Source organism: Amphibalanus amphitrite, unplaced genomic scaffold, assembly GCF_019059575.1.
Source record: "Amphibalanus amphitrite isolate SeventyFive unplaced genomic scaffold, NRLGWU_Aamphi_draft 000079F_arrow, whole genome shotgun sequence".
In the NCBI taxonomy this organism is placed as follows: domain Eukaryota; kingdom Metazoa; phylum Arthropoda; class Thecostraca; order Balanomorpha; family Balanidae; genus Amphibalanus; species Amphibalanus amphitrite.
Genome location: NW_024881575.1, coordinates 100,843 through 117,349, shown reverse-complemented (window position 1 = coordinate 117,349; position 16,507 = coordinate 100,843). Strand labels below are relative to the sequence as shown.

The 16,507-nt window shown below is 56.6% G+C and overlaps 1 protein-coding gene across 7 annotated transcripts in view; it reads right to left on the bottom strand.

Annotated features, from left to right (window-relative positions):
• The window catches only part of LOC122379496 (talin-2-like), a 64,693-nt gene that overhangs the window by 2,024 nt on the left and 46,162 nt on the right, over window positions 1-16,507 (bottom strand). For 5 of the 7 annotated variants that reach the window (XM_043361753.1, XM_043361755.1, XM_043361756.1 and 2 more), the window contains 21 exons: window positions 16,268-16,388; window positions 15,768-15,904; window positions 15,258-15,429; window positions 14,685-14,828; window positions 14,225-14,411; window positions 13,023-13,936; window positions 12,392-12,795; window positions 11,833-12,042; window positions 11,439-11,580; window positions 11,016-11,126; window positions 9,232-9,474; window positions 8,808-8,933; window positions 5,656-5,805; window positions 5,258-5,410; window positions 4,859-5,069; window positions 3,965-4,000; window positions 2,783-2,907; window positions 2,174-2,299; window positions 1,180-1,344; window positions 636-860; window positions 159-286 (listed from right to left, as the gene is read on the bottom strand). In XM_043361753.1, the coding sequence (XP_043217688.1) occupies window positions 159-286; window positions 636-860; window positions 1,180-1,344; window positions 2,174-2,299; window positions 2,783-2,907; window positions 3,965-4,000; window positions 4,859-5,069; window positions 5,258-5,410; window positions 5,656-5,805; window positions 8,808-8,933; window positions 9,232-9,474; window positions 11,016-11,126; window positions 11,439-11,580; window positions 11,833-12,042; window positions 12,392-12,795; window positions 13,023-13,936; window positions 14,225-14,411; window positions 14,685-14,828; window positions 15,258-15,429; window positions 15,768-15,904; window positions 16,268-16,388 (4,230 nt within the window). The remainder of the gene's footprint in view (window positions 1-158; window positions 287-635; window positions 861-1,179; window positions 1,345-2,173; window positions 2,300-2,782; window positions 2,908-3,964; window positions 4,001-4,858; window positions 5,070-5,257; window positions 5,411-5,655; window positions 5,806-8,807; window positions 8,934-9,231; window positions 9,475-11,015; window positions 11,127-11,438; window positions 11,581-11,832; window positions 12,043-12,391; window positions 12,796-13,022; window positions 13,937-14,224; window positions 14,412-14,684; window positions 14,829-15,257; window positions 15,430-15,767; window positions 15,905-16,267; window positions 16,389-16,507) is intronic. The other 2 variants (XM_043361754.1, XM_043361759.1) reach the window with 1 other exon arrangement.

The window sequence follows — 16,507 nt, the reverse complement described above, 5'->3', positions numbered from 1 at the left end:
GCGCCAACTGCCGTGCAAAGGCAAAAACGATTACGTCAGGTCAGACTAGGTCATTACGTCAGATAAGAGCCTCACAGTTCGACCTAGCGTAATCGCTTTTGCCTTTGCACGGCAGCACTGTTCATTATGAACCTCGGCGGACCGGCCGTTCATCTTACCTGGTGGAGCTATCGTAGCCGCTGAGGTATCCCTCACCCTCGCTGTCGCCTCCCTCGCCGTACTTGGCGCGGCGCAGGGCGGCCAGCTTCAGCCGGGCGTCCTCCAGTTCTCGCTCCTTCCGCAGCACCTGGCGGGGGACGGCACGGGGAGCGTGACAACGTGACACCAGAAAAGACAGCGTCACAGCGTAACGGCGGCGGCGGTAGACGGATGGGAGAGCGCTCAGCATCTCCGCAGCGCAATATAGAAACTCTCGAGAGCATTTAAAAAAAAAATGTAACAGAGACAGTTTTCGTCAGCCAGTTAAAAAAAGGCAAACCAAATAAAGAAAAGAACACTGACGGCGCCCTATAATTTCGGTCAGCACCGCCCACAACACAAGACACAGTCAAACCACACCTGCACGCAGACTATACCCCGCGGCTGGTGTTGGGTTTCACAAAACACACATCACCTCTCCCTCTGGCGGCACTCACGTCGCTCTGCGCGTCCAGCTCCTGGGCCAGTCCGCCGACGAGCCGTTTGTTGAGGATCAGGCTGCGCTCCTCGTCCTGCTCGATGGCCTGCTGTGCGGCGCGCACCAGGTTGTCGGTGGCCTTTTTGACGCGGTTGCCGGCCTCCTGGAGCCGGCGGGTGGCGGCCGAGTCGGGGTCGGCCTTCACCTTACAGGCCACCAGCAGCTGGGCAGTCGAGCCCGCCACCTGGACAGGGCGAGAGGGATGTGTTACTGAGACTGACGCGGGTCAGTGTGAGGAAACAGGCTCTGTAGAAAAATACTAAACGCAGGGAATTATAAACAAAAGTCAACAAAAGTCGAGTAATCTGATTATCTTGTATGATGTAAGAGGAGCTACAACGTGGAAAAGGTGGCAAGAGGATGCCTTGTTGTAAGCTTGAAGTTTGAAGATAATCTTCGTTGAAACTGGAAAATACAAACATACAGCAACACATTGGCATTACGTCTACCACTTTTCACACCAATCATTCTCAGGAGGGAGCCGACCGCAGCCCGTGACTGACCTGTTTGGCGGCGGAGATGAGCATCTCCTCGGAGGAGTGTCCCTGCACCAGCGAGTTAGCCGCCTGGCACAGACTGTGGGTAGCAACGGCGACAGTGCGTGCCGCAGAGATGAGGCCCTCCGACCACTGGCCGTCCTCGCTCGAGTAGTGCGCACGCTGGCTCACCTGCAGAGCCGGACGGAATTAGTTCAGAGGTGAGAGACAGGTCAGATCTGAATGAGGAGGCTGGGGTAGCTGAACTATATGTCAAAGACAAAGACGGGAAGTGCCTACCGCGGGGAGCTACCCAAAGGAATACCCCACAGGAGCAGAGGCAGGTTTGGGGGAGACCGGTCCTGAGTAAAAGATAAGCCACCTATCTTAGGATGGCTGGTTAGGAAGATGCGGAATGGAAGCGACAGGGCGCGTCCCCCCGAAGCCGTCACAGACTGTTGGCTGAGCGCGGGTCACCGTGTGGGACCGGCATATCGGCGGTAGAGAGAGAGACAGTGACGAGCCCAAACACAATGGTGACAGCCGGGCGGGTGCCGCCCGATACGGTGATGGAAGGAGGGTGTGTCCGTCAGCGCACGCCACAGGCGGGGCAGGATTGTCCTACGGCAGGACTAACAGAGCGACAGCACAGTACACCGCCAGAGAGCGACAGAAAGTCACGATACAAAAGCCCGCCCCGTCCCCGGACAGAACACGCCGTGTTGAGAGCCGAGAGCGGACGGCAGAGTCTCTGGTCTGACACAGAACAAATATGTCCACAGCGCACATATGTGATTGTAATCTTAGTTCTCCTTCCGTGACATCTAAATTCTAAACCAGCCCCTGATGCCTGCATTTCCTGACCCCTACCACTGCCATCTCTCCTTCCTTTCTACTCCCCTACCCGCATATCCACCCTCTCCTTCCCTGTTCCCCGCACTCTCCGCCCCCCTCTCCACACTCTCCGCACTCCCTTCCGTGGACTCTCCACTCCCTTCCGTCCCCCTCTCCCCGCACTCACCACTCCCCGGTCGACCAGCTCGCGCTGTGCGGAGGAGGCCGCCTTCACCAGCGCAGAGGTGGCCGCCGCGATCGACTGGCATGACTCCAGGATCAGCTCGTCAAAGTTCATATCCTGGTCGGCCTCCTGTGGCGACAGACGGGGTCACGGGTCAGAGGTCAGGTCACGGCTGGGTCAGAAGTCGGGTCAGTGACACAGCGCCGGTGGCTCGGCCCGGGACGGAGGCAGCGCCTCCCGTCGGTAATAATATGTCTGATATCTGGTTGATTGAAAACACAACCAAGAATATCAAACATATCTGACCGCCGGGGGCAGGTCTCCCGGGCCAGCTCTGGACGACTGACTGTCTGAGCCGTAAACAGACGCATTGCACCTGGTAAAGACAAGACGTCATATCGCTACTCAGCCAGCAATGAGCATACATTGTCGTGAGTGCTTCAAATCGCACGCGGTTCAAGACACGGCAATCCCTGATGACTTGTCGCTCCCTTCTCCGTCAGCACACCATCATGCATAGTTTAACTACCCGTCACAAAAGCAGCTTTCTCACTGGGTTGTAAATCTAACAACGATAAAAAGTTTTCTACGCTCTCCTATTCAGCTACCTACCTTGACCTGCCGCCGGGGACGGAGGGCGGCCAGTTTCTTGGCAGCGGCGTCGATGGAGGAGGCGGCGCCGAGCAGCTCTGTCTCGGCGATGGCGCACGGGTCGTCCGGATCTACCCAGTCACTGCCTGTTGGACGGGCGGGCGGCGGGAAGAGTGTCAGCAAAGACAGCGAGGGTGGGCGGACTGGTGAGGGAAGACTGGGGGCTTGTGAGGAAGGATTTCAGGCTAAAATGCAGCTGGGAATGGAGGGCAAGATAGGGTGCTGAAACTGGTGAGAGAAGTGAGGTGAAGTGCGGGTGAAGAGAGACAACGGGCGTCTGGTGAGGGGTTGAGTGGGCGTTGAGAATGGTGGGTGAGGTGAAGGGCAATTGAAGAGGGACAGGCGGACGACGGGCGAGTAGTGGGAAGAGACAGACAGAGGAGAGATGATTGATGAGCCGGGGAGACATTTTGCGACGAGACCAAACCATCAAACTTACATTACCGCCGTAAACTTTAGTCAAAACATAACTTCAGCAAAACCGCTCTCCAGGCCACCAACTGAGCTGAATATCCTGACACGTTATGTAAGTCATACAACATCAATATTTTTTGCAACTACATGCTACTGTTAGTCTCGGCAAGAATCCACACATCTTAAAAAGTAATCATTAGCTGGGTCAGTGGCCAGTGCCGAACCAAAGCACTGACTAGATGAGACGCTCCACGCAGCGAACGCACTCGTCTTCCCAGCATCAGCTCGAGCATCAGTATCAGTTCTCTACAAGGAGCGTTAAGACGTCCTGGGTCACTACTGTGCAGGCACGAGCGGGTCGGTCCGACTCTAGCGAGCCTCCGCCGTCCCTCAGCTAGTCACAGCACACGCAGACAGATGAGGAGGGTGAGAGAAAGAGAGAGACAGCCAGCGAAGAAGGACATTCCCATGCGGAGATCGGCGTCCGCAAAGGACTGGCAGAGTCTGGGAGCCACGCCGAGCCACGCCGGGCCCGCTCGAACCAGGCGAGATCAGTGAGAGACGCAGGCAGTTACCCCGCAGTCGGCGCCGCCGCCTAAGAATTAGATCAGCTCCACTCTGTCGACTGAGCTAGGTGGGTGCTAGTCTGCTGCTAGTCTGCTGCTAGTCTGCTGCTAGTCTAGTCGGAGGTTATCCGGAGCCACACAGAGAGAGCACACACAGACTCACCGTTACCATGGAGACCGTAGTGACCGCCGCTCTCAGCTGCGCGCACACAGCTCGGTCAGACAGGGCCGGGGAGGGGCAGACGAGCCCGCGACCGGCCGCACACAGACACACAAACACAGGGAGGGCTGGAGCAGAGACTGAGGCGCGGTGACGAACTCTGTTTTGGTCAGGATATAATGTTGTTGTTTTTTTAATGCTAAAATAATTAAAAACATAGCATGGATGAAAACCCTTGCTCGGAATATTTCAGATCATATGAAGCGACCAACAATGCTGGTGACCACTGTATAGTTTTCGGATCTTAGTGTCATCGAATAACAAGATCGTCAACTTCCTATAGTTTAGGCTGCTGGAATACCAAGCGGACTGAGCCGCAGCAATATCCGGCAATGTCCAAAGACTGAGTTCATCACTCCCGCCTCAGTCTCTCTCCAACACACGTAGTCACAGAGACGGCACGCGGGTGAAACACGGGCACACGGCACACATTAGCCGGCCGTCCAGCCACTACCTACGGGGCGCGGCGGACAGTGCTGTGTTGGTGCGGGAGGCGATACTGGTGCTGGTGCGGTTGGTGCAAGAAGACAATGCTGCCGGCCGGTGACGGTGCAGTGCTCTATGCGAGTCTAGTGCTAGGTGTTGCTTAGCGCTACAGTCTGAGATAGCCCCTAGAGCTGTGTGTGTGTGGGACGAAGCACGCAGCCGGGCGGTGTCTAAAGCGGGGGTCGAGCGGGGGACAGACGCAGGAGCCACGGTACGGCCCGCACGCCTGCACCGGATTAATCACCGTCACACTGGCATGGACTCACGGCTGTCTGGCGCCCGCCGTCCGCCGTCCCTTCGGCTGCTGCCGCGGAGTGCCCCACCTCCCCCGTCCCGTCCCGTGAGACCCACCTTTGAGCTGCTCGGCGGCTGCCACCAGCTCCGTGACACACTGGGCGATCTGGCGACTGACAGCCGGCAGCTGCTGCTTCGACTCCACGGTCGGCTTGTTGAGGATGGTCAGCACCCACTGTAGCAGACGGCGGTATTCGGCAGCGATACTGTGACCCGCCTCCAGCGTACGCGTCTTCAGCTCGGCAGACTCAGCACTGTACGCCGCGCCCTGCGCCGCACAACAGGAAATGACAGCGTTAACAGAGGATCAGGAAACGCTTAAACTTGGCGTGCAAAAATCCCGATCGCAGCAATATGACCGCAACTTACACCTGCTACACACACAAACTAGTTCCGGTGACTGCGGAAGCAGCGTTTGACACTGTGGAGCATAAATACAAGGTAGTTTCCAGGTACCTTGCAGGCGGTCAGCATGTCAGCGATGGCCTTCCGGCCAGCGTTGGCCGCCGCAATGACGTCATCCTGGCGGCAGCTGTTACCGGCGGCCACGGCGCGCGCCGTGGCCTGCGTCACCGGCTTGGTGGCACGGATCAGCTCCTCCGGGGTCACCTGAGGGCGCACGGCGGTGGTGTACGGGTTAGTGGTAAGGTTACATGTCAGAGATCAGTCAAAGATCAGTGGGGTCAGTCACAAACGGTCAAAAATATGGACCATGGGCAAGAAATGTCCAAATAATTAGCGATTACAAGACATTAGTTGACACTTTATCAGATTGGTAGCGACGAAACTCATACTACAGAGGGAGTAGCCTATTTTTTCACCCCTCGTGAAAACCCCTCACCCAATTCCAGTACCTTGCCCTTGGGCGGGTCGGCCGAGTCGAACGCCTTGAGCTCCTGCGCCAGTGCCTCCACGGTGGCCTCGAGGGCGCGCGTGCCGCGGTTGTGCTCGTCCTCGACCACCTTCACCGTCTTCAGCAGCGAGGTGACGTTGGTGACCATCACCTGTAGGCGGGTGGAGGGCAGGTATGTTAGACGCCGACGAGGTTCGACAGGACCGGAGACGGGAAGGGAGCGGCAGGGAGCAGCCAGGAGTCGGTAGAAGGGTAGAGGAACGAATCTTCAGAAGCCGGTAGGGGAGAGGGAATGCGCGGCCAGCAGGCAGTGAAGTGGAGGCAGGAGCGACTACTAACGGTGGATGGAGGCGGCCAGCCATCAGGAGATAGTAAAAGGGAGGGAGGCTAAAGGGCATGTCAGTGGCTGGCGTGAAGATAAATCCAGACTCAGAGAGAGACATGTGCTTAGAAGGATTGAGGGCAGTGAGCTCCAAGAGTAGATGTTATTGATAGATCTGAAAAGGGGGTTATGTTGATAGGACACAAAACAAGATAGTAGCGTGACCGCCCACTTCTAGACAGGGAGACAGGACACCCGAGAGGGCAAAACAGGAGAGGGCAAGACAGGAGCGCAATGGAACAGGAGAGTCGGCAAGTCGTGGTCAGACAGGCAGCCAGTACCTGTTCAGTCAGGCTATCTGGACATCCGGTACTTTCCCAGGCCGGTTGAGAGATTGGAGCTCAAACAACACAGGACCGGCCAGTTGGGCGCAGCCGGTAACACACCGCACACGACAGGGTACATCGCACTAACGGGACATCACCGACACACGGCACACACACGCGCACGCACACACAAACACATAAGGACACCAGGGTCATGCTCTATGCGCGCATGGCTGGTGGGTGGGTCGGCGAAGCTAGCTAGGCACACGGAGAGGCCGGAAAAGGCGGATGTGCGGCGGGAAAAGGCGGGGACAGACGGGCGGAGCGGGCCGGCACACGGGTTAGCTGAGCAGGCGGGCAGCTCGGCGGGTCACCGCGCTAGTCTAGGCTGGGCCGGCGGCGGCCTGTTAGTCTCAGATAGAGATAGAGGGTCAGCCAGCGCCCTGCGGGGCCGTCCTACCTGAGAGGGAGCCGCGCACCGCCACCAGCGCCGGGGAGCCGCCGCCGCCGCCTCCGGGATCTGACCTGACCTCTCTGTCGGACTCCGGGACCTGACCTGACATCTCTGCCGGCCTCCGGGACCTGACCTGATACTTCTCTGATGGCCTCGTCCGATCTGACAGCCCCGCTGGCTCTGACTCCGACTGCTCTGCGCAGTCTGATTCGATTCAGATCGGACTCAAGAGCCCTAGCCTGACAGCCCCTTACGGATAACACCCGACAGACAGTCATTCAGACTCAAACCTAACCTAGCAGTCACTCTGATTCCGACAAAGTTCCGCGTCCTCCGAGCACACAGGAACTCTATCAAAATTCGTGTATTAAAGCTCGAAGCGACGAACTTGGCGCATCTAACGGTGGGCACGGCGGACCACAGCCGCCTCCTGCATCGAGACCGCGGCGCCGCCGGCGCGGAACGACAAACCAACTCTGCAGCATCACCCCTGGCGACTAGTCCCCTCTGAACTCAGCAAGCTACCACTTTACGGTCGGCAGTTGGACACTTTTCCCGTTTATCTGACGGCTAGTATTCCAAGTTAGCATCCGTTACTCGAAGACGATACCCCCGACGTGAGATTCGCATAGACTAGCGTGAGAGGGACCCAGCGACTGCTCGCGCGCGCGGGGCGGCGGCCCGCTCAGAAGGTGCGGATAATTTTGGCGCTGTCAATATCTGGCTGCGGCTGATTGAGGTTCTCGACACTGAGCAATCGGATGAGCTCCTCCTCCTGATCTGAGACGGCCCAGTCGGTCACGTAGTCCGACTCAGAGGCATAGCCGGCCTGCGGTGGACGAGAGAGACAGACGGAGGGCCGGGCCGGGCGGGCGGCCGTCAGTCGACCGGCCCCGGACAGAGCGACAGAGCGGCAGGGAGAGGGAGAGAGGGAGGGGGAGGGAGAGGGCCGGGGCGGGCGGCCGTCAGTCCACCGGCCCCGGACAGAGCGACAGAGCGGCGGGGAGAGGGAGGGAGAGAGGGAGATGGAGAGGGAGAGGGAGAGGGAGGGAGCGGGCGGCCGTCAGTCCACCGGCCCCGGACAGAGCGACAGAGCGGCAGGGGAGAGGGAGGGAGAGGAAGGACGGAAGGAGAAGGAGAGATGGAGAGCGGCCGTCAGTCCACCGGCCCCGGACAGAGCGACAGAACGGCGGGGGAGAGAGGGGGAGGAAGAGAGGGAGAAGGAGAAGGAGAAAAAGAGGGAGATGAAGAGACGAAGGTCGGCGATGAGCGGTCTCTACAGTACGGACACTACGGGGAGAGCGGCCGACACGGGATTTGGGAATAGCATCAGAGGACCGGGAATCGAACGGCATACACACAGTTAACGGAGCTACGCCTTCCAAACGAGCAACGTTATTCATGGCGGAAATATTAATGTCACAAATGACAATCAACATCTCGAAAACATCGCGCTTCAACACATGCCGCGTCGATATGAGTAAAATAATTAATCAACACAGTCCGAACAAATTCAAATGATATGTTAACATGTTAAATTGGTTACGTGCCCCACTACTACTTTCAAGTTTTGATAAAATGGCTCGCAAAGTTTGGTAGCGCCTTACCCGCAAAAAAAGCGAGTCATGAATTAAGCATACTTTCCGCCATTTTAAAGAGCTGGATCCTCTCAAATAAAAATGTCTTCATTTAATTACGTGAATTTTTACTAGAGGCAGCGTTTTGGGAAAGTGTTTCGATATTGTGATAAACAAATAAAATGGAATGCAAGTAATGACACACATCATATGCGTCAAAATATCTAAAATATTACGATTTTTTCAGAAGCAAATAAGGATAACAATCCATCAAACATTCTTTCCGTGTCACCCGCCACCTAGCATTTCCGTCTGATGGCGATGGTGAGCCCTATCACTGAAAAACACCAGGCACCGCCGTAAAGTCCATCCTGCTGGCTTCAGCAACTCCTGCCTCCCAGAAATTAATTGGACTGCGGCCCGCGGACCTAGTCGAGAAGGGTGCCGCCCACCCCGTCCCGCCCGCAGACCCACCTTGGCCGACTCCTTGAGGTTGAGCATGGCCGGGTCGGTGGACGGTTTGCCGGCGGCCGACTTTGTGGCGTGGATCAGGTCGCCGAGGGCCGAGGCCACGTCACGGACGGCGTTCATTAGCATCACCTGTCGACGGGAGCGGATGACATGGGTCAGCCGCGGGAGGGGGGGGGGCACTGGCCAGGGGTCAGCGGACTCCCGCAGGGGCTGACAGGTCGAGCGCCATGTCATCCGCAAAGTCTACATCTGCCGACTAAATTCACTCAATGCTTATAACGTGTGACACAGCTGATGGTTTCTTTTCTTCTCGAGCATTTGAAAAAAAAAATCAATGGCCGTAAAGTTGATCATCCATCCCGTCCGTCAGCTAACCCTCAGTCAGAACGATAAGCATTCATCACCGATCATCCCCTCGCTCTCTCACCTGCGCGTCTGTGTTGTCGGTGCCCAGGCTGGCGGCGCCCAGTTTAACGACGTCCGCCAGCTGCAGGATTGTGGCCACCGCGTTCTGCGCGGCCGAGGCCAGCTGCTCCTGGGTGCTGGCCGCGCCGGCCACCAGCGTCTTGGTGTCCTCGACCAGCGCCTTGGCCGTCTTCAGGATGGTCTCGCGGTGGTCGGAGAAGGTGTCCTCCTCGTTCTCGGCAGGTAGGGTGCCGGCAGTGGCGAACTGCGGGACGGACGGGCGGTCAGTGCACAAAGCGATAGTGTCGGTATAGCTGCTAGTTACTCCTCATTAACCCGCGCCCTGCTGGGGGGGGGGTGTTTGAACACCCCCCCTTGCGGTTTTTCGCAAATATCTCAAAAACGGCGGCGCGGAGCGCCGCCGTTTTTGGTACACCTTATCATACATCAATTCTACACATGTTGTGAAAATTTCAGACCAAGGTCATTCAAGGTCAGGTCACCAGGTCACTTGAAGTGACCTCACCTCATAAAAAGTTTCAATGTCTGTCATAGCTACACCGAGTGACCGATCGCTTTGAAACTTTCAGCGATTGCTAAGAGTAATAGCATGTACAAAATGTATATCTCAGAATTTTGATATCGATGACCTAAGGTCAGGTCAATTTTGCGACCTCCCCATTATAAGTCAATGGGAGAAAATTGAAATGCGCCTCCTTTGGACGAAAGACATTATAAACACTCCCAAACACTGAATTACAAGTGGTTTAGACACACTGAACATGAAAATGGTGTCCGTGACCCCTGTTTATGCCCTGAGGTCATCTTAGGTCACGAATGGTATCCAACAGTTTTTCGCAAATAACTTTTGATAGAGGCATGCTAGAGCGATGAAAACGCCTTAGATGTGTTCTGTTCAGCTCGACGATACGGATCGACTGATATGCAACATGGCCCTTTCCGGTCAGGTCATGACCTTGACCTGAGGTCAAATTTTCAAGTTGACCTTTCAAGGTCAAGTTATAGTTCATTCGATGCGTCTTGACGAGAGGAACACGATGCCGGTAAAAGTAAGCTCGTACAAGGCTTGGGTCAAAAGTTATTGCAGAAAAACTGTTTCCGAAAAATCGTCTATTTTTGCAGTTTTTGCCCCCTGCAGGCAAAACCGTTGACGTTAGGTCAAATCTGAGAGAATTACTCAGAAAGGGCGTTAATAGGGCTATCGAATGCGCTTTTCCGCGGCGCTGTAGCTCTATTGGTTCCTGAGTTATGCGTTGGCGTCTTGGAAATTGTCGACATTTGACCTGAAAATCGGCGAAATTTTGCCTTCAATGACCTCTGGTGACCTGACCTTTGACCTGACCAAAAAATTGACCGAAGTGATTTCCTCATTATTTTTGACGCTCTTTCGAACGCCGCCTTCCGCGTGTCGCTACGTGGCCCAGGAGCCGAGTTAGAAGGGGGGGTGTTCAAACACCCCCCCCCCCCCCAGCAGGGCGTGGAAATCCAGGACCCCCAGCCGGGCGCGGGTTAACCTGTGTATGGCTGTGACTTGTTCTTCGCCACCTTTTTAACAGTCTATTACAGCATAGAACACAATTTAACTGTTTATACATACGGTATTCCCTGACCAGACATGCATTTCCCAATCATACGCCGGTATGCATGCATGTATGTATGTATTTACGGCGCACTCATCTCTATGTGGTCAAAGAGCTATTCTCTAGTCAGACCATCCGACCAACCAGCCCAGTTACCTCACCCAAACCCACAAAGACCCTCCCCGTCAATCTGTCCGCGCCTCACCATGATGGTGGTGTCCAGGTCGCCGATGATACCCGACACGGTGGAGGCGGCGTTAATGCACGCCTGCGTTCCGCGCGAGCCCGCCTGGAGAGCCGACAGCACCTGGGCCACCTGGCGAGAGAAGAAGAGCAACATATCGTCAGAACAAAGCCGCATGGTTTCCCACACAATACGGCCAATCTATCTGCATGTATGTTGTACAACTCGGTCAACTGTATAAACTAAACATATTCCAAATGTGATAAAGACAGGAGCTGAGCAGCGCGTATTCACGAAATGCAGCTTTGAGCTTGCTCAATACCTTCACAATCTATAACCGTGTAGCCGTGTAAGCCGTGTAAGGAAGCCAATCAGCACGTAAAATATGTCGTTAGCGTGTTTTTCTTTACAGCCTCCATTACTGATGGCTTACTCGGTTCTTACCTTATCCTGGACGACTTTGTTGGCCTCGAGCACCTCCCGCTGAGCGGTCGGATCGGCCGGAGCCGCCTGGCAGCTGCCCCCGGCCTTCACCAGGCCCACGCAAGACTGGCCCAGGTCCTGGACGGACGAATGCAGGCGGTTGCTGCCGAGAGAGAGGTAGCAGGAGTTAGGGCAGATGGAGGGTAAAACGGGCAGAGCTGATGAGGGAGAAGGATATAAGGGAGTACAAACGGGCGAAGGGGAGATGGAGTACGACTGGTAGCTCCTGCCTCCTTAGACTTAGACACCCTGCAGCAGTGAGGAGTTGAGGTACGTCGAGACTTACTGAGGCACAAATGAGTCACCTCCCCTCTGACGAGTCACCGCCCATGAGTTCCTGTCCCCTCTCACTGACCTGATTTCGGTGTTGTTGGCCACCATGACGGCGCCGCGGCTGTCGGAGGCCAGCTGGCTGTAGCCGTGACTGAGGTTAGCCGCCAGCTGTCCCAGCTGCGCCGGGTCGGCCGCCGACTTCTGAGACATCTCCTGAGACGTGCGGCTGATCTCCTTCACACTCTGCACCATACGCGTCTGATAGTCGACGAAACTGAGGTCGCCGTACGCCCTGAAGAGGAGGAAAGCCAGCGCGGGTGTTAGATAGCATACAGGCTTTGGTGATCAAAAGGGGATGGCGGACACCATATGATCACTGCTTCTTGTAAAATGGTGCAAGTCAGGGAACAAATAATTTGATAAGGTAAAACAAACACTGAAGAACCTGCAAGCATTACAATGTGTTTAAGATCCACATCTCTCAAATCTGATCACCAACTTGACCTAAAAATATTTTTGCTCTTTATAAGTAAGGCAGTTTGAGGCACAGCGTGCTACAAACCGGCAGCATTAGCCGCTGTAAGAACGAGGTCGGTCGCCGCCCTCCCAGCACACAAACGGACACACACAGAGACACGGACCTGCTATCGGTGAAGTCCTGCTGCACCATCGACTTGTTGATGGTGTCGATGACGCCGTCGACGAAGCCGGCGTTGGCCGCCTGGTGCTCGAGGCTGGCCAGCAGCTCCTGGGCCGCCTCCTTCATCGTGTCCGCAGACTCGTCGATGTCAGAGTGGATGTGCGACGCCTTGGGGTTGCCGCCACCCTCCTTGGCGGCGTAGAGCAGCTGCAGCGCCGACTCGGTCAGAGTCTTGCTCTGCTCGATCAGCATCATCTGCTGCTTGGTGTTGATCATGTGCGAGCAGGTGCCGACCACGGAGGCGCACAGCGGCTCGAAGAACGAGCTGAGCGCGGTGACGCCGTGTCCCAGCCGCTCGGCCTCGCCGCGGGCGGCGGCACGCACCTTGTCCACCGTCTGCAGAATCTGCGGGACAAGGGAAGGGATCACGGTCAGCCGGCGGGGAGCGGATAGGGAGAGCAGAATCACATAGAGGAGAGAGCTGAGTGACTGATAATGACTTGCACGCATTGTGCTTACAAGTGGACCAAAAAAATCAACGGATGACTGAAGTGATTCTATAAGTTCTAAGCGGAGCACAGTGTAGGCGAGCAACAGTCCTTGGCCTGACTGCCCACCCACCGCGGTCTTACCTGACTGGTGGCGTTCTCGGCGCGGTCGCTGAAGCCCTGCAGGGTGTTGTCGCGCCGGGGTGCCAGGCTCTGACTGGCCACTGCCATGCTGGCCTGGTCCAGCTCGCGGATAGATGCCGACAGCTTCTCGATGCTATCCTCGCACTCCTTCTGTCCTGGCGCCTTATCACGGATCGACGAGACCAGTGCCTTGATCGAGTCTGAGACATCCTTGCTGTGCGAGGCCAGCGCCTGCCAGCGTCCCGGGTCGCGGCTGTTGACCGCCAGCGACTTGGCGGCCGTGATGAGCGCGCAAGAGCCGTCGATGATGCGCCGGCCCGAGTCGCCGATCGGTTGCTGCGCCTGCTGCGCCTTGGTAGAGATCTTGGCCGGCACGGACGCAAACTCTGGCGAGTTGGCGAAGCTGCAGAGGTTGTCCACGGCCTCGATCAGCGGCCGGGTGGCCTGGGCGCAGCGAGCCCGGTTGGCGTCGCTGTAGTCCTTGTCGAGCTCCTTGATCTCCTTGACGAGCGCAGCGGTGGCGTTGGCCACGTCCTTGGCCGCCTGCACAAAGTGCCGCTTGGCCACCGGGTTGGTGGACTTTCCGCTGGCCACGCGGCAGCTGGTACACAGTGCCGACGTGTGTTTGGCGATCTGGGTGGCCGCCGAGAGCACCTGCTGCTGAGAGCTGGCGCGGTCTGTCAGCGCCACGCACGCCTGCTGGATGGCCTCTCGGGCGCGGCCGAACTGGCTCTGGTCGACCAGACCGGGCCGGCCGGCCACCGAAGTCGGGTCGGAGACGCCGATCAGGTAGCTGGCCTGCGCGGCCGACTCGATCAGGCCGCAGATGGACTCGGACACCGAGCCGACCGCCTGGCCGAACCGCTCCGGGTCCGGCTGACGCGTGTGGTTGGCGATACCCGTCATACCGTCACCTGTCGAAGCGGGGCCAAATCAGTCAGGGATGGGCGCATGGGTCGTTGCAGCGAGAGCGGGTCGTACAATATGGGCTGATGCAGAGAAAACGGGAAACGAGAAAGAAACTATAAAAGTAGCTCGGAGACGGCGAATCGGAATATTGAAGACGGAGAGTGGGAATATTGAGCTAGAGTTAAGTGCTAGTCAACAGAAGTACAGACGGCGGCTGAGGAAAAGGCTAGGAAGTTATCAACACTTTCGGTCCACTTGGCACCCAGACCAGACCGCTTGAAATCGTCACTCACCCAGACTGCGGGACTTGTCCATGACGGTCTCGAGGCACTCAAAGTAGGAGCAGTCGCTGATGGGCTCGGTCGGGTTGGCCAGCAGCGGCTGCAGGCTCTGTATCTGGCGGATGGCGTTGTCACACTCGCGCTGGCCAGGCGCAGCTGACGTGCACACGTTCACCAGACTGTTGATGGAATCCGTCACCTGTCCACAGACACGGCGAGGTCAGTCGGTGGTAGAAAAAAAAAACAAAATCAATGGCGGGTGGGGGAGGGGGTGCATTGGTGAAAAATCTACTCATTCAGCATATAGTAATTGCGCCTCACATGGCCAATTTTAAACTTAACGGGTCATTTGAGGATACTGACACAGTACGGTAGCTGGCAAAAGTGTGTACCAACTTATCCGCGACGTGGGACGGAGACAGACACAGAGACTGAAACAGGGCCTGAGACATAGACAGAGACGTAGACTCACCTGTCTGGCGGCCGCGGTCAGGTTGTTTTTGGCGTTGGGCGCGCTCGGGTCGGCCGAGACAGTTTTGGCGGCGTTCAGCAGTCGGGAGGAGACGGTCGAGACCGACTTGAGCGACTCGACGATCTCCTGACGGTTGTGCTCGTCCTGCCGGGACACACAGGCGGCGGGTCAGCTCACAGCCACCGCAACACAGAGCGATAGGTACAGGAGCGGGCTAGGGCGCCCTCGAGCGAGGCACCGCTGCCGGCGCGACTTAGCGATGCTACCCGATACAATACGGTCGACAGTGACGGCATTCACTTCGTCCACATCTCGGCACTTGTTCGTTAGCAGTGTCGATCGTTGCTGTTCTCCCATCCAACGTCCTGAATAATAGTCAGTCACCCTGTCAGTCAGGGTCTGCCTCTGCTCCTCATCAGAATCGAATCACTTGATTGGGTCCATCATAAAAATCACTCCCCCTACCCCCGGGTTCCTCTCATTAGGATCCCTACCTCGGTTTGATCTCCCCTCACCCAGGGTCCATCAACCTCTGTCCACTCCTCACTAAGGTCGACCCCTCCGTTCTCTTACCTGCGCCTGGCCGGCCATGCCCATACCGGCGTCGAGAACGTCGCCGTACGCTCCGCCGAAGCGTTTGGTGCTGTCGGCCAGCTGTGCCGGCGACGTCTTGGCGCCGTGCACCACGTCAGAGGTGACGTCGTTGAGCTGGGAGGCGGCGCGGCTCAGGTCGGCCTGCAACTCGCTGAAGAGGGGAGGGGAGGGGTCAGATAACCGGCCTGGGGCGGTTCAGTGCGGGAGGGTGAGGGGTCAGGTAAACGGCGCGGGGAGGCCCACTGCCTGAGAGGAGGGAAGGAGAGGGTCACATACGACCAAAGGTGTCCCCATTGGGTGAGAATATCAGAATCAGGGCAGTTAAGTTTATCAATCATAATCCTTAGAAAGCAAGAAAATTGTTCTGTTAAACGGCTGTGACCTCGCGAAGACAACTAGCCAGCACTTCCCCTCTCGACCCCTTGTCCCTCCGACCGCCAGCCGCTGGCCATGGCCCCGCAGGATTTCCTGGCCCGCCCTCCGACTGACCCGTAAGGTTTGCTGGCCGGCGGGAACTGGTGTCTCTCCAGCCGGGTGGTGGTCTCGGTGATCTCCTGGAGCACAATGTCCACGTCCCGCTGGCCCGGCAGACAGTTGACGGTATTGTTGAGTGCCTGGCTCACACCCTGTACGCGAGAGGGAAGGCAAAGTGTCAGAGCGGTTAGGGCAGATCCATACTCCGTTATTCACACAGAACAGTAACCACTAACGGTAACCACTAACCATGTAGCTACATTTTCCAAGTTGTGAGTACTTTCGAACGCTTTGATTCTTTATTGATCCTAATGATCCCACATCAGTAAAATTCCATGAGTATAGCTTAGGGTTCGGCGACATTTCGTTTCCCTTGTCGATCAGTCTCTGATTACACTTCATTTACTACAGCTCAGTCTGCTCTGCCTCAGGCATTGAGCCCGGAACTGCAGCTGTAATCTCTACCTTTCCACGTGGTGATTGGCCTAAGTAATAAGTAAGATATGCTAACTAACCTTGGCGACGTTTTGCAGTTTGCGCTGGCTGTCTGCCGAGCGCGGGTTGGTGACGATAATTTTCACCTCCTCAATCAACATAATGGACGAGCCCATCACGTCGTGACCGGCGTCAATCACACTGCGGGATCAGACAGACGGAGAACAGTTGAAATAAAAACATGTACCGATCGCACTGCAGGGTCAGACAGACAGACAGAAAACAGTCGAGACCAAAAAGATGCGTCTATCACACTGCAG